The sequence below is a fragment of the Alligator mississippiensis genome, chromosome 9 (assembly GCF_030867095.1).
Source record: "Alligator mississippiensis isolate rAllMis1 chromosome 9, rAllMis1, whole genome shotgun sequence".
NCBI lineage: Eukaryota > Metazoa > Chordata > Crocodylia > Alligatoridae > Alligator > Alligator mississippiensis.
The window spans coordinates 74,943,067-74,967,858 of NC_081832.1; the positions used below are offsets into that span (position 1 = coordinate 74,943,067).

General features: G+C 45.8%; 1 protein-coding gene across 3 annotated transcripts; it reads left to right on the forward strand.

Annotated features, from left to right (window-relative positions):
• Window positions 1–23,765, forward strand: HMGXB3 (HMG-box containing 3). Of its 3 annotated transcripts, none has more exons than XM_006275371.4 (20): window positions 1–136; window positions 1,185–1,332; window positions 2,164–2,338; window positions 3,161–3,727; window positions 4,912–5,010; window positions 5,803–5,934; window positions 8,280–8,692; window positions 9,058–9,233; window positions 9,643–9,740; window positions 10,320–10,418; window positions 11,516–11,665; window positions 13,960–14,261; window positions 14,879–15,006; window positions 15,550–15,681; window positions 17,281–17,465; window positions 17,981–18,200; window positions 19,548–19,681; window positions 20,084–20,200; window positions 20,721–20,930; window positions 21,601–23,765. In XM_006275371.4, the coding sequence occupies exons 2-20, from the start codon at window positions 1,187–1,189 to the stop codon at window positions 22,075–22,077; spliced, it is 3,960 nt and encodes a 1,319-aa protein (XP_006275433.1). In that variant the 5' UTR covers window positions 1–136; window positions 1,185–1,186; the 3' UTR covers window positions 22,078–23,765. The 3 variants fall into 3 exon arrangements, with proteins under 3 accessions (XP_006275433.1, XP_019334114.1, XP_019334113.1); XM_019478568.2 differs by lacking the exon at window positions 1–136 and adding an exon at window positions 178–224; XM_019478569.2 differs by lacking the exon at window positions 5,803–5,934.
• Window positions 23,766–24,792: the final 1,027 nt, after the last annotated feature.

Below are 24,792 nucleotides of genomic sequence, written 5' to 3' on the forward strand. Positions count from 1 at the left end.
CACTTCCGGTGCGGCGGCTGGAGCCTCTTGAGGCGGCCTTGTGTTCCGCCGCCGCCCCGGGGGCCGTGGCGCCGCCTGGCCCGGGCATGCTGGGCCGGCCCCGCCCGCCGCCGCCTCGCGCTGACCCGGCAGGGAGGTGAGTCCGTGTCCCTCCCCACCGCGCCCCGCTGAGGCGGCGGCAGCCCCGCCACTCCGTGATTCTTGGCTCATTGACAGGTCTTCAGGTGACTTCAGAGCCCAATTCTCGACGCGCCGGCGCACGTGCAGCTCTGTGCGTGCGGGGGGGAGAGTAGTTTGTAGGGCAGCAGCCCTCTCTTTTTTTTTTTTTTTTTGTCCCTTCCTCTTCTCTCCTCCGCTTGGAGGGCCAGGGGCTTCGCCTCCAAACTTTGACAGCCAGCCTGCGTCCCCAGCAGGCCCGCGCCCCGCCGGGTGTGACTGCTCATTCTGAAACAGACTTGAGTAAGGGAGGGCTGGAGTCCAAACCTCTGGCAGTAAGAGGAGGACGCCGTCGCTGCTCTTTGGGATGATTAGACGCAGCAGCTGTTGTGCTCGGACACGCGTCGGCTGCGGACTGAGCTTAAGTTTGCTACGCTGGCTTCACACCGCCTGTTGACAAATGACAGCGTTTAGTTATCACGGGCCTGGGGGGCTGGATTTGACCTCGTAATCTAGAAGAGTTTTGTTTCTGGTCCCATGATGCCCCCCCCCCCGTGTTATGGTTTCTCTGCTGCGCGTCCACCAGTCTCTCTCTTCTGTGTTTGTCGTTTGTCATTTGAAAGATGTGTTTGTTGTTGTCGTGTGAAAGGGTCTAGCAAAGGACGGAATAACTTGGGGAAATAAATGAAATTTCCAAGTAAAGAAATGTAAAGCAGTTAATACCGAAGTGCTAGTATTGTTGTCAGGGCGGGCTCATTTGCTAAATGCAAGCGCTGCATAACTTTACTCGTCATGCCATCCAGGAAGAGCACACGCCAACGGCTGAAGCTTCCTCAGCCTGATGAAGGGTTTTTGAACCCGAAAGCTTGCTTAATAACTATTCTCCGACTATTTGGGTTGGTCTAATAAAAGAGATCAAATTCACCCAAGGAACTTTGTTTATGTCCTTAGACCAACACGGCTACAACCATCACCCCTGCAGCATAACTTGAGGTGTTTCTTACTTTGTAAACATTTTGTCACTTTAGTAATGGAGGCTCCGTATGATGGCACCGAAGTGACTGTAGTAATGGAGGAAATAGAGGGTACTTACACCTATGCATCTCCAGTGCCATCGAAGAAGAAAAAGAAATACAAAAGTCCTGGAGACCAGGGAGAAAAGGCCAAAAAACCTCGGTGAGTTCCTCTCCATCTTCCTGTCCGTTTCCATTTGTGGCTCTTTTCAAGTGTCGGAGCGGGATTCCGTTTCTTTAGTACAAGTTGCCTCTGCAGTATACTTCGGCTTGTACGTCACTCGGAGCAAGTGCGATGTGCGTGCTTTTCTCAGTGCCGTCACGTGGCCAGAGCTCACCATAATTTGCAGTTCTGTAGCTGCAGTATTGCTGTCCCCTTGCTACAGAATGACTTGCTAGCATGTAGATCAGTGGTTCTCGACCTTTTTGGACTTGAAGCACCTCTCACTGGACTTGAGGCACCTCTCCAGTACTTTTGTGAATTGAGTGGCACCCAATTTCAAAAATTGTTTTATCGGTTATAGTGCTTACCTCCTTGCAGAGGGATTTAGGGTGGGAGTGAGAGATCATCCAGACTGGGATGAGCCTGAGCCTGCTCTTACCTGCTTAATTTATTTGGTTATCTACTTGCACCTCACAGCACCCTTCAAAAGGTCTGGCTATGCACCCTAGTTGAAAATCACTGATCTAGACTTTAACCTTAGAGGAGATGATGATTATGACTGCTATTGCCTGCAAGAATGTGTACTAGATGAAGTTTACTTTTCATCTCATGGATACACATTCAAGACTCAAATATGCTTCAGATTGCAGTGAATTACTTATTTTGCTTATTCTCCTCACCCTCCAATATACTCTTATCCTTTTCTGCTTATGGAAAGGCTAAACTATTATAGTGCTCTCATAATTGGCCCTGAGGCCAGCGTAAGACTGGTGGCTCTATTTTACATTTGATCTTTAGGAAAAAAACTTGCAGTATTACCTTCTGTTTCAGATCAGCTTACCTTCTCTACTACTATGATATCTACTTGAAAGTACAGCAGGAGCTTCCCCATCTCCCACAGTCTGAAATCAACAAGAAGATCAGTGAGAGCTGGAGGCTGCTCAGTGTAGCTGAAAAAAGCTACTACTTGGAGAAGGCCAAACTAGAGAAAGAAGGACTGGATCCAGTAAGTCCTGACCTTTTCTGACCTTCTTCACTGTATGAATTATAACTTCCTGTCCAACTTGCTTTTTTCCTGAAGAGTACGGTGAGTAAAATACTAGGAAGAATCATGACCTATGAGCTACTTTTGTCTTTGCAGATTTAATGTGCATCTCTAATTGATCCCACTGTGTTCAGAGGTAGCTGGGCTAGCTTCTTCCTTAGGATTAGAAAGCCTCCCTATTTCTTTAAACTTTAATGTGTCTTGAGTACAGTGATATCTGATTATAATAGACTAAGTCATGATACAGTTCAGCAGGATGTAACATGGTCTAGCTTCCTAGGTGCTGCGTTCTGTCAGAAGTAGAATAGCCACGTGCATGAGGTGACTATTGTAAGATAACTGCCTTGTGGCAGTGCATACCATAGCTGTGTGGGAGAATCCCTTCTTTATAAATACCAGTCTAATCCTGATAGGGTTAGGCTTGTTGTGGGAGGTAGTGTGCTTGGGGGTGGGAAAAAGGGAATTTATTTTGTTGCCTAATCTTTGTCCAGCTAAAGAGCAGTACTAGCAGGCTTCAAACAGATTCTGCCCAGTACACACTCGTCAGAAGCATAGTGACCTTTTTTGTAAGGGCTGGTAAAGAGTAGGGTTAAAATAGGACTAAAAATCGAGGATGGAGTTTTGGAGGCTCTGTCAAATGTGGAGGAATCTTCAGAGTGTGTTTAGAAGCCTGTTGAGTCCTGATGGATTCACTAAATGTCCCCTCTCCCAGCACCTTGATTGCAAATTAAACTTTCTTTTGAGTCTCGCTCCTCTTATTTCCTTCTCTGTTTTTGTCAACAGAACTCCAAGATGTCCGCTCTGACTGCAGTAGTTCCAGACATTCCAGGTTTCCGTAAGATTCTTCCTCGCTCAGATTACATAATTATCCCCAAAACCACTCTCCAAGAGGACAGGAGCAGACAGCCCCTAGAACTGTGTGTGGCACAGGGTCAGACCGCATCAGAAGGAATAACAGCCTCTACCAACATCACAGGCGTCTCCCAAGATGCAGTACAAAACATCCTTTCTGTCGACTCGAGCCATGTTGGCATTTCTGAGCAGTGCATTGCCATTGAAGGACTGGCAGAAGAGGCTGCCTCATTTGGTCAGTCAGACACTATAGAAGAAATTGTTGCCTCAGAGATTCTTTCTCATTACGTCAGACCCATAGCAGATAAAGTGACTGGAGATATCCTCTTGGATGAGGCTTCTGTGGAGATGGGAGAGGGGCAGCCATATCAGACGACCAGTGTGGTAATTGAAGAGACTCTGGTTAGCAGCTCCACAGACCTCTCCAATGGGAGCATTGCTGTGGCACAGCCTCAGGTTTCAGACAATCTCTCTGTGGTAACAGTGGTGACTGGGAGGGTAAGTTAAGCTAGTAACCACTGACAGCTTTATTTCTGTTAACTTGCTGCCTGCTTTTTTCCTGTAGTCTGCTCAACCAGCAGGTCAGTAGTGATGAAAGAACGTTTCACTATTAAATCAGTCTGAAAAGGCTGGGGTGTTTCCCTATCTCCCACTGTTAGCCCAGGCTTAAAAAATGATTGCCCTAGGCTTTGGGATGGGTTCCATAGGGAGCATCTACACATGATAGTAATGTCACACAAAAAACTCGGGTGCAGTTCACGCTGGAATTTATTGCTCCCAGGCTCAGTGTTTGCTTGTGTGCCCGGGACTGCAGCACGTTGAGCCAGGGCAGAGAAGCTGCAGCTTGCAGAGGGCCTTGGAGATCAGCCTACCAGCCTAGGGCTGCTCTGACCCGGCTCAATATGCTGCAGAGGGGCTGGCTAGGGCACGAGGGTGCTTCAGTGCGAGGTTAGCCAGCAGGCTGCCCCTACACTGGAAGCACCCTTGTGCTTCAACTGGCCACGTCACCGTCTACATGTGCGTGTTTTGCCTCATGTAACTACACTGCTGTACAACAGTACTTGTGTTGGGCAGTACTATCCTAGAGTGGAGTTAATTTATTTACTGTGGCCTAATAGTGCTGCATGTGTAGACAGTGATGCTTTACTGTAGAGCTAATTAGTCAACTCTGCAGTAAAGTGTCTTGTGTAGGTGAGCCCACAGAGACACTAGAGCTTTATTTTGTGGGGTTCAAACACTTTCATTTCCCTGTCGAGTCTGGTCCCCATCTGTCTCCTTGTGTGTCCGTCGTCCATGTGCGCCGCCGCTTGCCCTCCCCCCCTTCCCCCCCCCCAATTGGTTTCTTAGCTACAGAGGATTGGATGGGGATTCTTTTGAATTCTAGGGTGTTACTACTTGTCTGGCAAGGCTCAGAGAGATCAAGCAGCGTCTGCCCAGGAGCTGAGTGCATTGCTTTCAGAGTGCTTGTGACCTTTTCTAGACTGTGAAGAGATTGACAGTCTCATCAAATCTGCTGTGCAGCCATCGCTTCTTTGAACATGTCACTTGTACAATGGTGCCTCTGAGCATAGCTGTGTGATACACTCTGAAATCTTACATTGAAGGGACTCTTGACAGAAGTTTAGAATACAGCAGCATGTAGCCCTTGCTTGTTGTATAGCTTTCCTTTTCATGATTTTTAGGATACGGAGGAGAGCAGCTCTTCCACGCCCCCTACACAATATATTATGCTGCCTTGGCCAGCTCATTCTGTTGTGGAGAACCCGACATCAATCAAACTGGTAAGTAAAGGAGGAGGTTGTGTTTCTCTCAGGCTTTCTTTGAACTACCATTTCTGCGATATCAATGAGCTTATCTACGTCAGTCTGTTAATGAGTGGTGGATAACATCTTCTGAGTCCTGGCCTAGACAAAACCTTAAAGAATTTGATCATATTCAGCTCCTTATTCCTAACAAGATACATCACACTAATTGCGATTTCCTCTCTAGTTGGGAGGGTCTGTATGCTCAATGCAACAGGTTCAGATAAACTTAAATGAAGTTTTATAATAAACGCATAACAGTCAGTACAGCAGCCTCTTGTGTTGTGTAACTTGGTATTCAGCTGGTGATGTGCTATGCATGTTGTAAGGGGTATGTGAGCATGCTATATCAAATTGTCTTGGAACAAATATGTTGCTGCACTAGCATGTGCTCAATGTCCCAAGGTATTTTTTTCTCACTTTATAGGAGAATGAAATATATATTTTTTTTTAAGTGGGAGGTTAGTTCCTGCAGGAGGGGGAGCATTTAATGACAAATTGCACAGCTGTGAAATTCCTGAGTCCTTGCACTAGCCCTTAGTAACAGGGCCTAGGACTCTGAACATAAATGTCCTGTGACGCTGAATATTGCTAGTCTTTTTGAGGGAAAAATACTTTCTGCACATTAGTTTATGTAAAATGTATAGTATTACTTGGCTCATGGGGGTTAATTAGCTAATGTTCGTAACAGGGTTACCAGTAGAAAGTGTGTGTATTGTGGGTTATATATGTAGTTCTGTAGAGAAATTCTTGGCAATCGTTTTGTTTTAGACAACGACCTATACCCGCAGGGGGCATGGAAATTGCACCAATCCTGGCTGTTCCTTCACTTACGTCACCAGGCACAAACCTCCAAAATGCCCGACATGTGGGAATTTCCTGGGAGGGAAGTGGATCCCAAAGGTATTGTCCCACATTGTAGATAACCTTTGCTTTTTCTAGTGATTGACATTTGTATGAATACCTGTGAAATCCCAAAGCTTATAGCCTTGGCAAGTCAGAGAGATGCGAAAATGAATTGCTGTCCTTTTCTTTCAAAGTCTGTGTTGGAACAAGTTGCTGTTGACCGTGATTTAGGTGGAGATTTGCAATGAGCTTGAATGATATTGCTTCTGCATTTTCTGCCCCTCTGCTGAAGATACTTTCTACACAAGTGGTATCAGTCTGAAAGAATGGGGGAAACCTTATAAGGCCCTGACCCCTTTATACGGTTCAGTTTCCCCCGCTTGTGGTCTGACTCCACTTCTTGTAAGGTTCTCTTGTAGCAGTCATCAAACTGCACACAGAATCAAATGAATTCAGACACTCCAGGATGTAAGTTTTTAAGGAGGCTTAATTCATGCAAGCTTCTATCAGTCCAAAAGGCTTTATTTGTGTCTCTCTTTAAATCGTCCTTGTTCTTCTGTTGTGTGGTAATTCACTGTGAGAGTTGGGTGCATGTGTGTGCACAAGTGTATGCATTGCCAAACGCCTTTTTTTTTGATGACCAGGATTTCTGGGTGCTGCCTCGGCATAAAAAATGCACCCTGCACGTTTGCAGAAAACTAAACTGAAGTACACAGAGTGTCAAAAGCAAATGGCTTCTGTCTGAAAGTGGCGTCTCCTGGTGTGTTCCAAGTAACCCCTGAGGTGACTGGAACTGACTGAAAGACATTAGAGGGAACATGTCACTTCTGCATTTTGACATCATTTTTTGATTATAAACAGCTTTGTTGTTTACAGTACAACCCTTTAAATAGCTGCATCAGTAGTTTTTGTTTAAACCAGTGCAAGGAGTACAGAGTTGAAGCTGGAAGTGAAAATATATGCATCTTGCTATCTAGTGAGGAAGGGGTTTGGCCTAAATGTCTGCATCTCAGGTCTTCCTTTAAAAGCTCCTTCATTGTAAACTGAGCATAAAAGCCTGTCTTTAAAGTGACTTGCCTATGAACCAGCAGGATTCATAGGTGCTAGGGTCGGAAGGGACTGCAACAGATCGTCATTGAGTCTGACCCCCTGCCTAGGCAGGAAAGAGTGCTGGGGTCAGATGACCCCAGCCAGATGCCTATCCAGCTTTCTCTTAAAGACCCCAAAGGTAGGGGAGAGCACCACCTTCCTTGGAAGCCCATTCCAAATTTTGGCCACCCTTACCATGAAGAAGTCTTTCCTGATATCTAGCCTAAATCTGCTCTCTGTCAGTTTGTGACCATTGTTTCTTTTTACTCCAAGAGGCACCCTGGTGAACAGAGCATCTCCGATCCCTTGCTGCGTCCCCTTAATAAATTTGTAGGCGGCCGCAAGATCCCCTCTCAGCCTTCTCTTGCAGAGGCTGAAGAGGTCCAGGTCCCTCAGTCTAGCCCCTAACTATACGAGTGGCCTCCTCTGGACCCTCAAGTCTATCAACATCCTTCTTCAAGTACGGAGCCCAAAACTGGACACAGTACTCCAACTGCGGTCTGACCAGTGCCACACAGAGGGGAAATATCACCTCCTTGGATCTATTTGTCATGCATCTGCTGATGTATGATAAAGTGCGGTTAGCTTTTATGATGATTTCGTCACACTGATGACTCATGTTCATCTTGGAATCCACTATGACTCTGAGATCCCTTTCTGCTTCTGTGCTGCTGAGAGGGTCACTGTTGTGGATGTGCTGCCAGAACACGGCATTTCTCGGTGATCCTCCCTCTAACTCGGGTATCGCTAGCCCAGAGGGCCCAATTATTATTTGGCCATTGTGAAGGAAACGCTTCTGATTTCCTTCTGTCTAGGATAAAATATCTTTCGAGTAGTTAACATTTCTTCTCTTGAGGAACACTTACTTCCTGAATTCCTCAAAATGAGTCTTTTTCCCCAAGTGATTGCAGAACTCTGACTAGTACACACCGTTCTGGTCCAGAAAGGTTATACATACAATAGCCAAACTGCACGTTCAGTTCATTTGAACTCTTAGACTGAGTTCAGAGCAAGAGACTGGTTTAGAGAGTTGGGAGTTGTGGAAGAAAGGGCCTCCCACTAGGAGAAAACTGTGGATGACTTATGCTATGAAGTAAGCAGTGCTGTGGAAATGGCATGATGGGACAGCTCTAATGCTAATGAGACATTGACTGTCTGAGGGGATATATGTTTCTGTTTTTGTGTATCTTCAGACTCATACCATGTTTTTAAAATTGGTGTTAAGCAGTCCTCAGACAAGATTTGAATAGAATTCATTTTCCTATGAATGTCCTAGAGCTCTGAGGAATCTGGGTGTCTTTTTTTGTTTTCAGGAGAAGCAACCCAAAGGCAAAGCTGAGCCAAATTCTGGTGTCTCTCTCAGAACACCAGCAGCTAAAAGAAATCAGCAGCCACTAATCACAGACCAGGCAGCTGCTCGAGAAAATGCCTCCAGAGCTACTTTGGAAAGCTCTGAAGCTGTCAGCCAGCTCCTGAATGCTGTACCTATTGGGGAACAGATGCAGGAGACTGAGTGGGAGGAAGTGATCATCTCTGAGGCTCACATCCTTGCAAACAATGTGCAAGCTGAAGACAGAGGGAATGCTGCTGCAGTGTCGCTGGCTCAGGAGAGCCATGTGCAGGGGGACGCTTCCTTAGAACAGGTGGAAAAAGACAGTGCGGGGCTGGGGCTTCAACCATCCTCCGAGGTTACAAGTCCAGCTAACCCTGCAAAGAAGCCATTGGGGTGAGTCAGTTCCAGATAACTTTTATAGAGGTGTTGGTCTGTTACATGTGGCAGCGCTGGCAGTACTAATCCAGTGAAATATGTAAGCTTTTGCCAACGTCCTTGGTAAGACCTGCTCTATCCTGCCCCATCCCCTGCCAGTATGGGGTTTCCCTTGGAGATGTTATTCTGTGAGTCAAAGCCAGCTTGCATGGTAAAGTGAATTACTGGGATAAATCTGAGGCCAGATTTGTTCTTGAATTCCCCACTCCTGCACAGTGTGGTGGGTACTGATTGTGCTTCCTTCTGGCCTGCTGTCTGCTTGCACTGCACTAATGTGCATACACTGTGTAACATTCATTGCAGCTGCCACTCTTGTCTTTTAGAGTTGATGCTCCTGCTACTGTACACAAAGGACAAGAACTAAAGATCAAGCCAAGACCCAAACCCTCCTTGCTTGCAGCAGCAAGACCCATGAGAGCAATCTTACCTGCCCCTGCCAGCCTGGGGAGGGAAGCCAGCACAGAGCCTCCCAGCACCAGACAGGCCTTTCCAAATAATGGTAAGAGCAAGAAACAATCCATAATGTTCTTTGAAAGAAGTAGAGGCTTCTGAAATGTGGGCATAAGGAGGCAAATGATGCATAGTACGTGTCTTGATGTTGCAATGTCTTCTGAGGAAACTTGAATTCCAGTACTTGTCTGAATCACCAATTATATATTGCTCACTGGTTTGTATTGTAGTGTCTAGCAGAAACTTTACACAATCAGCCTTCAATAATGGAGCAGCTTCCTGCCATTTGAGGTTGTAAGCTGCAAATTTCCAAAAGCTGCTTTGGTTACTTTGGGTTCAAAAAACAGCAGGTCCCATATGTGTCATTCCTACATTTGCACAAGCTCCTAGGATAGAACTAAAATCCTGGTAAAGATGCATCTTGCAATCTAACCTACAGTGTTCATCTCTTTTTCAAGATAAGCTTTCCCCTGTGAGAACCTCAGGCCTGAAGCCCAGTACACTGAAGCAGCTGGGTCAGCCTATCCTCCAGGCAACTAGCGTTGAGGAGCGAAAGGTAAGAGTGTTGCTTGCTTTTTGTAATGCGTATGCTCTCTGCATTGGATTGAATTGGCTGGGTACATGGTAGGATTTCCAAAAGGACCTGAGTGTTAAGGAAATCTAGTAACATCTTGGAGCTGGGATTTGTGACTAGTGCCACTTAGCTTTTGGTCTCTCTGAGGCAGAATAGGCTAGTGGCCTGAACACGAGACTTTTGAGCTATGAAGTGCTGAATTCTGTTCATGGTTATGACTGTTTCTCTGTCTTGGACTTTTTCTTCATATTACTGTTTTAACACCTCACTAGTTATCTCATGGGAGCGTTTTGAGGATCTCTTAGTGCTTGAGGGTGATGTGTGATAAGTACTGAGTGGTGTTCTTGCATTTGTTCTGTGAAAGAGTGCTGCATAGCTAGTGATATATGTAAAGATGTTGCAGTAATTCTAGTTTAAATTGACACTGTATACAAGCACCATGCTAAAATATAGCCTGGCTTCATTTTAATGTCTTAATAGTTCTTGTTTGTGAGTGATGACTTGTGCATCCAGTACCAGATTTCTTAAATGTGTTTTCCTATATTATGTTCAATCTTACAGCTCCACAGTAGCCCAATCAGCGGGTCATCTCAGGTGAAAGTAGTGGAGGTTAAACCAGACGTATTCCCTTCCTACAAGTATAGCTGCACTGTGACTTTGGTAAGTGTCTTTGACAGTCTGTGGGAACACCAGCGAGCCTCTTGAGAAGTCGCAAGAGTCTTCAAAGGCAGTTGCTTTCATCTTCATCATTAGCTCTTTGGCTCTGATAATTACAAGTTTGAAAAGCAGTTGTAGGTGTTCAAGAAACCACTTCTGTATGTGGTCTCCTTTGAAGGTACAGCTTGGAATTTGGTGTGCTTTCATTTTGAAGCAAGTACTGTGTTGATGAAGTAAGCTGCCCTAACAGTGTTGAAGTTTCCTATCTACAGCTTAAGGAATGATAGGGCAGACTCCTTGTATTATGTATAGCCTGTGTCTTGAAGGCTACCATTAGCAGGGATCAGGTTAGGTCAGTCTCAGTATTGGAATAATAGTGTCCTTGAGAGAGTGCTTGTTACAGCAGTAGGTTTTGCGAAGTGGACATGCATCAAGTAGGAATTGGAATGAGAGGTCAGATCCAGCTCATAGTCAGGAGTTACATTGGCTTCCAAGAAAAATGATTCTGATGGTCTGGTAAAGTGAATTACTGGGATAAATCTGAGGCTAGATTTGTTCTTTAATTTCCCACCCCCACACAGTACAGTGAACTAGTGCCAAAAAAACAAAGGACTTGTCATGTTACAAGTGCTCTGGGTTACACAGTCCTTTATGATTTGATTTCTCAGTTGGGTAGCTCCTCTGTGTTTTTTTCTATAGGATAGCTCTAATTTGGGGTCTTTAACACTTTCTGGCTTGTATCTCCACTTGTCTGAGTGAGTCACCTCATACATTGTATGTCTTCCATTGCTACCTACGCACTGAACCAGAACATTTTAGTGTTTTGATGAAATCCTGTTAGATACTTTATATCCTAACATAACCTTAATCCCTTTCTGGCATTAGTATGAGAGGGTTAAATAGGACTATTTCTGAATTTCTTTCCCCTGCCAAGTGACCATCAAATGAAGCCTAAGGTCTATAGATTAACTGAACTGTTCTTAAGTAAGTAGCCAAGCCTGCTTGAACCTTATAAACTACTATTTGAGATATGGGGGGCACATCTTAAGAAAAGATGACAGTTTACTCTCAGGGGTCACATTCCTTCTGTGTCCTTCCAGGATTTGGGACTAGCAACCTCACGTGGCAGAGGGAAGTGCAAGAACCCATCCTGTAGTTATGTATACACGAACAGGCACAAGCCACGTATCTGTCCCAGCTGCGGCTACAACCTTGCCAAGGACAGAGCTGAGAAAACAGTGAAATCCCTGGTGAGTTGTCATCTTTCATGCTGAATTGAATAGATTGCCCTGGGGTTTGCTGCAGTCTCTTGAGTCTCTCTGTGTGTAGAGAACTGATTGCCACTGCAATATCTTGGTGTCTTCTAGTACAGCATTTTTCAACCTGTGGGTCGCAACCCAAAAGTGGGTCCCAAAAATATATAAAAGGGTTGCAAACAAACTTTAAAAATGGATTCTCCTTTAAAGGAGAAAAATGTGGGATACTGTGGCTTTTTCCCTTGAAGGGTGTCCGAGTTCCAGGCTGCTTGGTGCCCCCCATGCCCTACACACTGCAGAGCTGGGGCATGGGGGCAGGGGACAGCAGGTTGGGAGTGAGGGAACTGGGTCAGGACTGGCCATCAATGTTTACAGATGAGTCCTGGTACAAAAAAGGCTGAAGAGCACTATTGTAGTGAACTAAATCATCAAAAAAATTGGGGAGGGTGATTGGAACACACTTAATTTTGACTGTAGTGAATATTTTTGAACTTGGGGAATCGGTGTTTATTTTGTTGGGGTTCCCCTCCCTCCCCCCCCCCCGGTAATTACAGCATTTTAGTGTTTTCAGGCAGCTTATTGGTCTTCACACTTTTTCACAGGAGTGTTTTTTCACTTTGAATGAAACCGCAATCTCCAGTATTTTTCCTGAGGAAATGCCGAAGTTAATTTTGCTGACTCCTGTTAGAGGCTATTTTACCATCCTAGTGACTATACTCTATTTTGAAAACATATATTCAGATTGATAGTGATCACTTTTACCACTGGGTGCCTCTACATTTTTAACTCCCCCACCCCTTTTTCAGGGAAAGGACACATAGGAGAAACCCCTCCACATCTCACCTTGACACTGCCTCTCTGAATTTGAGGTGAAAATTCCCAGCGAGTCTTATCTCCAAGTCATAGCAAATGTCAATTCACTGTGTCTATTGTGAACAGCATCATTCTGTTTTCAGTGGCTTTTGACTCATACTCTCACTTTGACCTGTTGGTAGACGGAGGCTCGGCCTGGTTTTATTTCATCCTGTGAACGTTTTCACAACTGTCTTAGCTGCTTTTCATCTAATTTGCAATAGATTGCATAGAATGAAAATAACAAAACCTGTTACTTTATGACACTTGCTATTTGCCTCTGAGCCAAAATCTGCATTTTACAAAGGAAGTTTTGAAGTTCATCTCTGTGGGTTGTTGCTTGTGCAGAATTGGTTTGGACTTTCAAGAGGTTTTCCCCATTCCTGACTAGCATGCTCACTCAGCATGTAAGCTGGCTACATTCTAATGTGTGCATTTGATTTGAATCTTCCAGCTGCAATTTATTTTGAAGAACAAAATTATTTTGCTTGCTGTATAAAACAAACAAAAACCCCCTGCACTCGAATAATACCATGTGAAACCCACACATACACAGATGCCTAAGGAACCTTACTTTCCTTTTATCTGCTTCCTTAATACAATATGCTGGTCTTGCATTTTGAGAAAGCAACTGTGTCCTGTTTCTTTGGGTTTTTTCTGGACTTTTTTTTTTTTTCCCCAACCTTAGTATTCCTATCACAGACTTTGTTGTGCAGGAATCAATGCTATTTACAGTGCCCTTGGACAGGCCATTTATCTCATCACTGGACTAGACAGAAAACAAGCTGAAACGCTGGCCAGGGTGGTTTGTTTTACTGATTAAGTGGATTAGTCTGTTACTGTCTCTGCTTTGTTGAGCCCCATAGTGCTGAATTCCTCCATGATTCAGTTTGGTTCTTATGGGAGACTGGCCACTAGTGCTCAGATGAACCAGACTCCTGTATTTTGTATTTATTTCCGTGTATTTGGTACTATGCTGTACACCTGTAGCTTTCTCTTACTTGGTTGCTTATTGCTTTCCTGGTTTTTTTTATCTTTTATAGACTATCTAGGATGACTGAACATGTTGGAAAATTTGCACCATAGCCTACAGCTTAAGGAAATTGTGTTTAGCAGGAATGTTAAGGGTGCGTGTACTTTTGCAGCCCTTGCCTTGCCATTGCTTATACTTGTTAAGCTATGGTTGCTTGTACAGTTGTCGTGCTCTACCTATGTATAGCAGTTGTAGCGAAGTGCTAAGTGGGCCAGCCACAAGATTCAGAGAGAGAATGGTGCCTGGGTACAAGATTGACATAGATTCTGTTCCAGTCTAACCTAAATTGATGCCTGTGCTTGGGTAGTATATTTACATATGTGTCAGATCTACTGTTAGGTTCCAGGAAACTTAATGCTGTATTCCTTTGAATAGGAAGCCTGAGTATTTTGGCTTTTTGTAGGAGGTGAACTCTGGTCCCCCTGATGTGCTGAACACTAGTGAGCCCTTAACTCAGGCCCAGAAAGAGATCCAGCGCCAGTCCACGCTGCAGCTGCTGCGCAAGGTAATGCAGATCCCGGAGAACGAGTCAGAACTGGCTGAAGTCTTCGCACTCATCCATGAACTCAACAGCTCGCGGCTCATCCTGTCCAACGTGAGTGAGGAGACGGTCACCATAGAGCAGACCTCCTGGTCAAACTACTATGAGTCTCCATCTACGCAGTGCCTCCTCTGTAACAGTCCATTATTCAAAGGGGGACAGAAGTAAGATCCTGTTTTAGATTTGACTTTCATCATCAAACTGATGTTCTGTGTTTATAAATGTGTCTGAAGTAATGCTGCTTTATCCCCTTGATATCAAAGCCAGGGTAAACATTTTCATTTAACTTGCATCTCTGATGGAGCTTAGGGTTTTGTGTGAGCTGTTCTTTAGTATGTCCAGGTGGCGATTACAATCTCTCACATCTAGGGTTTGCTTTTGTATAGCAGAAAAGCTTCATTGAGTGTTCAACAGGATTCAGCTCTGGATTTGACACTGACTGTTCCTCATTTCCACTTCCGGATGATTTGCAGTGCATAATGAGTCTGAAAGATGCAGTAGTTTAAAATGGCAGGATTTTAGATGTGCTGTGGTAACTTGATGCTTTTCCCAGCCTCACTTCTTTGCCAGAGCGCTTGCTGTTTGTGACCTGTTTATTTTTAATGGCTTGCACACTGATTGTCAGCCTGCATACGATTCTAACCCTCTTCAGAACCTGGGCTGAGAATCTTGGAGTTTCTTCTCTCTGAGCATTGAATCACTTGCTTTCCCATTTTCTAAGCTAGTACCAGGCAGGTTTGTATACGTGGTGGATAAGTTTCTTCCTGCTTGTTCATTACAGTTCCCTCGCTGGCCCTCAGGAGTGCTGGTTGCTGACTGTTAACCGGTTACAGGTGGTTACTGCTCAGGTCAAGGTGTGTTTGAATCTGCAGTGCCTGGCCTTGCATAGCTTCACTGATATCTACACAGGTAGGAAAAATGATCAGTAGGTTACTCTATAGAGACACCAACCTGCAGACGCTAGGGATAGAGGCAGAGTCCTTTTTTTGAACCAAAAAGTGTTCTTGAACTCCCTACCTTGTCAGACTCTGTTTCTTTGACCAAGACTTGTACTGCTTATTCTCCTAGTTGACAGATGTCTGTGAATCACTAAAGTGGAGAATGCCCCACCTAACTGGAGCAGTCCTGTCTGGAAAAGAGTGACCAACTGTTCTGTGTTGTATACAAAATCACTGAAATATTTGGGATATGGAGCTGTGGGCTGAGGAGATGGACAGTTAGTGTTCATTGCAGGTTTTCTATACAGGGTGCAGAGCTGGATTGACTTTTGTGCTGCTTCCTTTCCAGCTGTGTCTTTAAATTTAAGAAAACTCTCCAGAAGCTCTTTAGCCATGCTCTATCTGACCCTCCAATCAAGCTTGGGTGGTTTGTTTGCTTAGCAGTAAATGAGAAGTGTTGCATTTTACACTGTGTTTGTGGGTTTCCAAATCTTGTTGTGGTGTTTAATTGCAGGCCTCTTCAACGTGGGCAACAAGCTGTTAGTGAGCCTGGACCTCCTGTTCACAATCCGCAACCACATTAAACTTGGAGAGGATCCCAAAGTGGCAGTTAGCAGTATCCTGGAGTCTGTGCAGGAGCAGACTGGTAGGGTTTTTCTCCTTCAGTTATTCTGAACTAGCTGCTTTCGCTGGGAACTTGTGGGGGTTGGAATCTTAATGTAATAATAATATTAGATGGGAAAAGTTGGTGAACTCTAGATTGGAAGGAGAGAGCTCAGCCCTCCTTGGGTTAGGTTTCTCTTGGGCTTTGGTTTTGGTAAAAGCTCCGCTCTGCATTTATAAAGGCAGAGTTCTCTCTGTCTATATACAAACCAATAGATTTCTCTGTAACTGTAGTTTCTTCACAGTTAGAGTGGCCAAGGTCTGGAATGGGCTTCCAAGGGTGGTGGTGGTGCTCTCCCCTACCCTGGGGGTCTTCAAGAGGGGGTTAGATAGGCATCTAGCTGGGGTCATTTAAACCCAGCGCTCTTTCCTGCCTATGCAGGGGGTCGGACTCGATCTATTGAGGTCCCTTCCGACCCTAGCATCTACGAATCTTAACATAAGAAACATTAATGCTTCTGTATCAGCGAGAACGGTTTCTTCTTGGGAACTTCATCCCAGCGTTCTAGGGAATTCCTTCTCCTTTCAGTGACCGTTGGTAGGTCAGCAGCAGAATGTAGTTATTTTGTGAATTGGCCTCACTTGACCAAGAGCAGCAAGAATAATGAGCAGGGGAGCTCATACAGGAACTCTGGATTCCTACTGCAAGCAGAAGACCCAGGCATCCAATGTAGAGACTTAGTAGTATGGTGGAGCTGGGCTGACAAGGGAGCTGGGTTCCAGCCAGGCTGTAAAGATAATCCCCACTGCCTGTGGGGATAGAGCACAAAGAACAGCTATTTAACTTTATATGCTGGGAAAATTTAGGTGATGAGGCACCAGGGAACAGTCTGAGAACCAGGGGTGACGTGGGTATTTAAATATTAATAATGTATTCTTTCTGAATATCCACCTGCTCAATCTTTGGTAGAAAATGAGCATATTCCATTAATTTCTTCCCCTCCAGGCAATGGAGCTGGTACCTCGTGGCTTCATAAAGAAGTGTGTTTAGTTAGGAGTTTCTTCTGATTAGTGCCAACAGTTTTCATTTAAAAATTATTCCTGGGGGTTTTGAGTGATTTTAAAATGATTGAGGAGCAGTAGGTCTAGTTGCAACATGTCCTTGTTGGTTAGGCTGAGTGTTTGAAGCTTAACTTTTAGAGCTCTTCTGCTTTCAGAGGAGCCCTGTCCAACTTTTTCTTGAGAGGCTTTTTCCTTACTGGGGACTTCAGCATTAGACAGTCCAAAGCGGGGAAAGGAGATTTTAAGTTATTTTGGTGTCTCCAACTATTTCAAGGCTTCTCCTTGAAAGTTTCTCCATTAGATCATGACTGGTCTATTTTATAGAAACCTCTTCATCTTTGGGGCTTTGAAATAGCTTTGTCTTTTTTTTTTTTTTTTATTGAAACAGCAAGCACTTCACTGAACAATTTTGTACAAATTTCAGCAAGAAATCATGGAGGATGGTGCTTGTTTTGAGCAGTAGCTCTGATGGTGGCTAGTTTTGCTACTTTTTCCTTTCCTTTTGGAAGTGAAGCCTCTGTGAATGCAGTTTGACTCGACAGTGCAAGTGGCTTTAAATAAAGCATTCTTTTCTTTCTAGAAAAAACTCTGAGCCCTGATGAGCTGAGTCAACTCCAGGAGCTGCTGTGCAATGGCTATTGGGCATTTGAATGCCTCACCGTCCGGGACTACAACGATATGATCTGTGGAATTTGTGGCATTGCACCCAAGGTGGAGATAGCCCAGAGAAATGAGGAAAATGTCCTGGCGCTGAGAAATGTTGAGGTATGTTGAGATGGTCTTCTCTTCTGCTAGCACTTCAGACTGTATTTGAGGGTGTTTTCCACTAATCCTGATTTTTAGTAACTTGTGAGGGTTACGTGTGCTTTTCTTCTGCTGATATCTCACAACAGGGTGTGACCTGGCTCACTGACATCCATTCCCTTTCTGAGTGGAACCCCCAGGTCATAATCCTCTTGCTCCTGACTTGAAAGCATCCTCCCTAAATAACAGTTTCTCTGAGGTGTCACAGTATTTTTCCCTAATCCAGAAGGAGGTGGTATGCAGCATTCCCTGTTCTCTAGCTGATTTAATCTACAATCTGTCATCTCCCGTTTCTAAGAGAAGCAAGCCTGGATGTTTTGTTTGGCCCAGGGCAGGAAAAAGGAGCACGGTGTCTGCTTGGTTTGTTGGGCTGAGCAGTGTCCATGTTGGCCTTCCATCTCTTTTGCAAATCAAAGCGGATTCAGAGCCGTCAAAGCCAAGCAGCTTTTGACCTATACGTTTTCTTCCCCTGGTAGTTTACCTGGCCAGAATTCTTGTCGTCTAGCGAGGTGAATGTGGAAGACTTCTGGTCCACAATGGAGACGGAAGTGATAGAGCAGGTGGCGTTTCCTTCTAGCATCCCGATCACCAAGTTTGATGCCTCTATTGTTGCTCCTTTCTTCCCACCGCTGATGAGAGGGGCAGTGGTTGTCAATACTGAGAAGGACAAGAACCTTGATGCCCAGCCAGTGCCAGGTAACTTACTCAATGAGCTGGAGGGCCCTGGGTGCCTTCAGCAGTGGTGGTGCACTTCTTTTTCTGTAGATGACTTTTGGAGAGAATTGTGAAACAGCAGTTCTTAAAAAGAGATGCTTTAGATCCTCCAGTCCTCAGTGGGGCCTTAGGTTAGCTTCTGGTATTTTTGATTATGAATGCCATGTTTGGACTTGGGTCTGCCTGGGATCTGATGGACTCGGGATGCCATTAAAGCTGAGGAAATGCTCTGTATCCCAAGTACAGTTCAGTGCTGAGGATTTCATGTGGGCATTAATCACCTGGGGCTTATGGACTTAAGTGTTCTGTGTTCTCTATCTTGAAAACTGGTATTTTACAGCTGCAGATGGTTCTTGTGGCTGTGCCATTTTTGAGATGCTAACAGAGGTGTAAGAGGTCTGTAACGGACTTGGAGAGGAAAAGGTCTAGCAATTGATATCATTGCTATAGTACACTCATCTAAAATTTATTGTGGGTTAATACTATTAATATGTTGGCTCAGAACATCTTGTATGTTGGAGTCAGATATCAGAATCATTCACTCATGGCTCCTTGTTAAGAGCTGGGTTCACTCTGAGTAGCTCTTTGCTTAGTAGATGGATACACATGCAGATGCACCGAAGCTTGCACCTCTGCCTCCCTGGGCTTAGTCCCTTGTATGGAGCAGCTCTGTTTGGCAGAAAATGAACAGTTGACTTCTTCATTCCTGAGTTGCTTTCGGAAGGGAAGCTCAGCATGTGGCATGTCTGAAGGAGAGAGACGCCAGTAACCAGTTTTCAGACGGAACTAAAACAACAGTGTTATTGTGGACCCGAAGAAGTTCAGGTTGCCCAGCATCCCGCCAACAGCTGTAGCTGTACCAGCTGGCCCAGGAGAGGGCCTCTGCAGTTGCATGGCGGAGAAGCAGCAGGCAGGCCACTGCAGACAGGGGCCTTGTGGGCTCCTGAAGTGTTAGGCTGAGAGCTGCAGAGCCAGCTCCAGGGCGTAAGGGGGGGGTTGTATAGCAGTGCTGATGCTGCAGATGTGGGTCTTGGACTAAGGGGTTTCAGAATATTGAAGGGGACTGAGTGCGCTCATTGGGACAATCTGGCCCTGCCAGTTTCTTGAACTGGTTCCTGTTAAATATTTTGATTTTAATTATAAAACTCCCAGAACCTCCCCAGAAAAGCACCCAGCTGCTGGCTTGGTTTGGGGTGAGGCTGGCCATCAGCTTCTCCTTAGAGGCTGGGATGGTTCATGCGATCCACTGCAACCGCCCACTCCTGAAGAACTGACTGAACAACCTCTTCCCTTCTGAGGGTATGTGCTGAGTGCTTTTTCCTTTGGCAGGTAATGCCAGTGCTTTGGTGAGGCTGCTTCAGGATGAGACCTGCAAGCTGGAGCAAATTGGCTCCTACAATGAGGAGCAGCTGCGGGACTTTCTGACACAATGTGGAGTGCCCTGGGAAGCAGCAGATACAAAGGTAATAGGATTGTTCCCCACGCACCAGGTCATGCCGCCCTGTCATCTTCTCTTCGATTGGTAATGTGTAGAGTACTTTTTGCTCCACTGTACTAAGGAGATGGGTGGATCAGAGATCATAAGTCCCTGCTGTTTGCAGGTTGACTGACACACAGTTAAACAGTCAACCCTTGTGGGTTAGAGGAAGAGAAGCTTGTAATTACCTTGTCATGGGCTCCTCCTCTTGGAGACGTGCATCTTCCCTGTTGTACTCAGCATGAAATTAAAAGCTTGTTAGCATATGTTCATGCAGGACTTGTGTGAGATGGCACTTAGCCAGGCCCCTTTTTTTTTTTTTTTTAGGAGACTCCTGGGCCTTCATTCTTTATTTAAATGCAGGCCTTTCTCTCTGTGTTTTGCCTAGGACCAGCTCTGTTACTCTCTCCTGGCCCTCTATGACTTTGTGCTAAATGGGACAAGTGCCAAACAAGTCTCAGCCCAACACACGGGAGGCAAAATCTACAAAGTGTGTCCACACCAGGTAAGGCAGGTTGGAAGCTGCCATCTGTTTGCTTGGCAGGTGTGAGTGACAGGTGCTTTAATCAGTGGTTGACACATCATTTGCACAGGGAAAGATTTGTCCCCCCTTTCCTGGAAGTATAAACAGGAGACTGATAGTGAGTGGAGGGGAATTGGGGATTCTTGTTCTCCAGCTCTTTTCAGGGGGTGTCAAGGTGACTTGGTCTTAATAGTCCCAGAAAGCAACATTTTTTTTGAAGAAAAGAATGTAAGGTTGGGGTGAGTGAGAAGGTTCCTGACTATGCCACAGAGGTGGGATTAAAAATTATCCATCTCTGCATGAGTCGCTGTTGACTTGTGTGGGGAGGAGACAAAACTGAGGGGGCACTGAGTTGACCAGCTAGTTAAGAGAAGTTGTGACCATTACACTTGAAAGTGGGAGTTTTTAAACAAATATTTTGTTCTCTTTAGGAATTTTTGTTTTGGGTTTAGTGCAGTGCAATACCCAAAGTTGCCAGTTTATTTTTCTCTCTCCTTCCTAGGTGGTGTGCGGCTCTAAGTACATCGTGAGAGGGGAAAGTGCCCGGGACCACGTGGACCTGCTAGTCTCCTCACGCCATTGGCCTCCTGTTTACGTGGTCGATATGGCCTCTGCAGTGTCATTGTGTGCGGACATCTGCTGCCCTGACCTGACTTCCCAGATGTGGGGAAAGAACCAGGGATGCTTCTCTGACCCCCTGGAGCCGCCAGCGGTTAGTTATATTGCAGTCCATGCCATCTGCCAGGCTGAAAGGAATTTTCAGCATTGGTACTGGTCTTGTGTCATCTGCAGCTATGACCCTGTGGGGTGACTTGGCATCCTTTTATTATTAGGCTAATTCTAGAGTGAGGCTGCAGCTCTCTGCCTCTTGGGAGGTCTCAGACTGATGACAGGCATGTGTCATGACCTGTCCAGTGTTGTTACTTTTACTGGTACATTCCTCCTGGGAACAGTTACAGGCAATACTTGCTGCTATTGCAATTCACACGTATTCTCTTACACACGCAGTATGCACTGGTGATATGTCTTAGTTGCACAGCTTGTGGATGTTGGAGCATGTGGCCTGTTCTTAAGACAGTGCCTTGAGTCATTCAACAGACATTTTACTATTAGAAAAGCAAGGAAGCTGGAGAGCAACAGGGATGTAGTGATGATGTTTTCCTGCCTGTCTGATGGCTCAGCATGGGGTTTGGGATGTATGAGGCTGCCCTCTTGGGGTCTGGAGAATACTGACTGTCTGCTTACCCCCTCTGCCCCAGGTCATAATTCTCATCTTTGATTCAAGAAAGAGTTAGGATTTTCCTAGTCTCTTAACAGGTGTGCACTCAGCTGGGTGCATGGGTGAGTGTGTAATATAAAAGAACTCTTTTCCCCTCTTCCAGTATGTGTCCTGCCCAGAGCTGCTAGACAGGCACTACAGTGTGGATATGAACATAACTGAGCACTCTGTCCAGCACCCAGTCACCAAGTCCACAGCCCGCCGAGTTGTTCACGCTGAGGCAGAGGCGAATGCCCAGAGCGACCCAGTGGCCCAGCACCATTCTATCTCCTTGTGTCAGGAACTGGAGCCTTACAGTGCCATCATCGCCACCATCAACGACAGCAAAACTAGCAACATTCGCCAAAGGCCGATCACCTTTGACAATGCCACCCATTATTACCTCTACAACCGCCTGATGGACTTCCTCACCAGCAAGGAGATTGTGAACCAGCAGATCCATGAGGTGGTGCAGAGCTGTCAGCCTGGCGAGGTGGTGATCCGGGATGCCCTGTACCGGCTGGGGGTAGCCCAGATAAAAACAGAAATGGAGGAGGAGGAAGAGGAACTCCAGGAGGATGATAAAGAGGCTGCTGAATAAGCTGTTTTGAGCTTAGTTGGTTTATCTCTTTCTGGCCGGGCAGGTAGGGGTGCTGGGGTGGCTTTGGCCAGCTCTTGGCAACTGTCAGGTTTATTTGGGGTAGCTAATTCTTTACACGGAGAAGCTGTGATTACAGAAGGCTTTGACTGCTTACACTGACCAAAGAGCTGTGTGCTTCCTGAGGGCTGTCAATGCTGCCGTGGGCACGAGTTTCCTTAACATTCTTACAAAGAGGATGGGAATCCCTGCCAAGGTGATTCTTGGCCCCATCTGTGTGTGGAGCAAAGTGCTGCTCTTGCAGCAGTTGGCTGAGGTGGAGGAAGGAGGCATTTCTAGTCCCTGGGGGTGTCTGAGATGGGAAAGCACGTGGATTTCTTTTCCATCTAGATCTTAGTTTACTGACCTTGTTCATCAATGCAGGGTTGGCTGTGGTGGGGCAAGACTGGAAGGAAAGCAGCAGAAAACAGCACAGGGCTCCCCCCCCCCAGACTGTTTTGAATGAATTAGCAGAATACATGGACCTCCCTGCTGTGGGCCTCTGGCTGTGCTCTTAAATGACACATGCTGACTGGTCCTTTTAGTAGCTGGAAGCAGCCAGTAATGTCTAGGTGGCCACCCAGGAGACGCTGGCGCCCAGGGCAAGAACATGCAGTTGTAAGGAGGTGGATGGTGCCATATTGGTGTCTGGGGTCACTGGCAATGCAGTGTAGCAGCTGTGTGGCTGCGGGAGTGAGTTTCTAGGACAGTGGATCCCTAAACTTGAGTAATCAATTATTTAGAAGCTGCAGTGGTTAGTGAGCAGACTTGGTGGAAGAAAGAGTTGACAGAAAAGGGTTGTCATTGCTTTGATAAGCCAAGTGATAGCAGGTTTTTTTGAAGCTTGAGGTGTGCTGTGTAAGGCAATGATTCTTGAAGCAGAAGAAGCACTTGAGTCCTGGGCACCTTACTGTTTGTTTGTGAGCTGTTGCATCCTGTTGCAGACTTCGGACAGTGCCGATGATGGCACTGTAATTTGCATACTATCCCTATGACCAAGCTTGAATTGCAATGAACATCTGTGTCTCAGCAGCCAGAGGCCGTGACCATAATGTAAACTCTTCACGGGCCTCTCTGGTTTTACTAATCATTTTGCTTAGGCAGAGTATGGTAGGGAGAGCTGCATCCGCTTGTCTCTCTTGGCCGTGTGCAAAGTGTCATATCCCCATCCTGCTCCCCACAAACTTGAAAAACCCAAGTGGGTCTTGTATCCTCCACGCTGCTTTGACTGTTCCTTTTGAGGAGCTTGGCTGAGACCCTTTTCCTTCCAGCATAGTTAAGCAGCTACTTTAAAGCCCATTTGTAAGCTACTTGCATTGTCCTCTGACTCCCTTTCCTTTGTGCTGGTCATCAGTCTGGATGTAGGCATCTGCTCCAGACAGGGAGCTGGGATGTCAGGGCATTGGGAAACCAGGACAGAGTTTCCGTGAGAGGACATGGGAGGTTCAGAGATGCATAGTATGAAAAGTCCCTTCTGTGAAGGGGAACCTACTGAGTACCGTACTGTAAAAGTAAATGTATTAAGTCTGAGCAAATTCGGTAATTATGCTTTGGGGTTTTCCTGTTAAGAGTGTTAATTTATTAAAAACATTAGTGACTTTTTCAGTCTGTGATAAAGTTTAATAAATTATCTCCAATTTTTTTGAGTGAAACAGCTTGGCTACTTGAGTTTTTGTTGAGATTTAGACATCAGGAAAAGGGTTTGTGCAGTTTGACAGAGATATGTTGTTTGCAGTTGACAGGTGAAAAGCCTGCCAACATTTCACATAGATTCATAGATGTTAGGGTCGGAAGGGACCTCAGTAGATCATCGAGTCCGACCCCCTGCATAAGCAGGAAAGAGTGCTGGGTCTAGATGACCCCAGCTAGATGCTCATCTAACCTCCTCTTGAAGACCCCCAGGGTAGGGGAGAGCACCACCTCCCTTGGGAGCCCGTTCCAGACCTTGGCCACTCGAACTGTGAAGAAGTTCTTCCTAATGTCCAGTCTAAATCTGCTCTCTGCTAGCTTGTGGCCATTGCTTCTTGTAACCCCCAGGGGCGCCTTGGTGAATAAATCCTCACCAACTCCCTTCTGTGCCCCCGTGATGAACTTATAGGCAGCTACAAGGTCGCCTCTCAACCTTCTCTTGCGGAGGCTGAAAAGATCCAGGTTCTCTAGTCTCTCCTCGTAGGGCTTGGTCTGCAGGCCCTTGACCATATGAGTTGCCCTTCTCTGGACCCTCTCCAGGTTATCCGCATCCTTCTTGAAGTGTGGCGCCCAGAATTGCACGCAGTACTCCAACTGCGGTCTGACCAGCGCCCTATAGAGGGGAAGTATCACCTCCTTGGACCTATTTGTCATGCATCTGCTGATGCACGATAAAGTGCCATTGGCTTTTCTGATGGCTTTGTCACACTGCCAGCTCATGTTCATCTGGGAGTCCACTAGGACTCCAAGATCCCTTTCCACTTCCGTGCCACCCAGCAGGTCATTCCCTAGGCTGTAGGTGTGCTGGACATTTTTCCTCCCTAGGTGCAGCACTTTGCATTTCTCCTTGTTGAACTGCATCCTGTTGTTTCTGCCCACTTGTCCAACCTATCCAGGTCTGCCTGCAGCTGTTCCCTGCCCTCCGGCGTGTCCACTTCTCCCCATAGCTTTGTGTCATCTGCAAACTTGGACAGAGTACATTTGACTCCC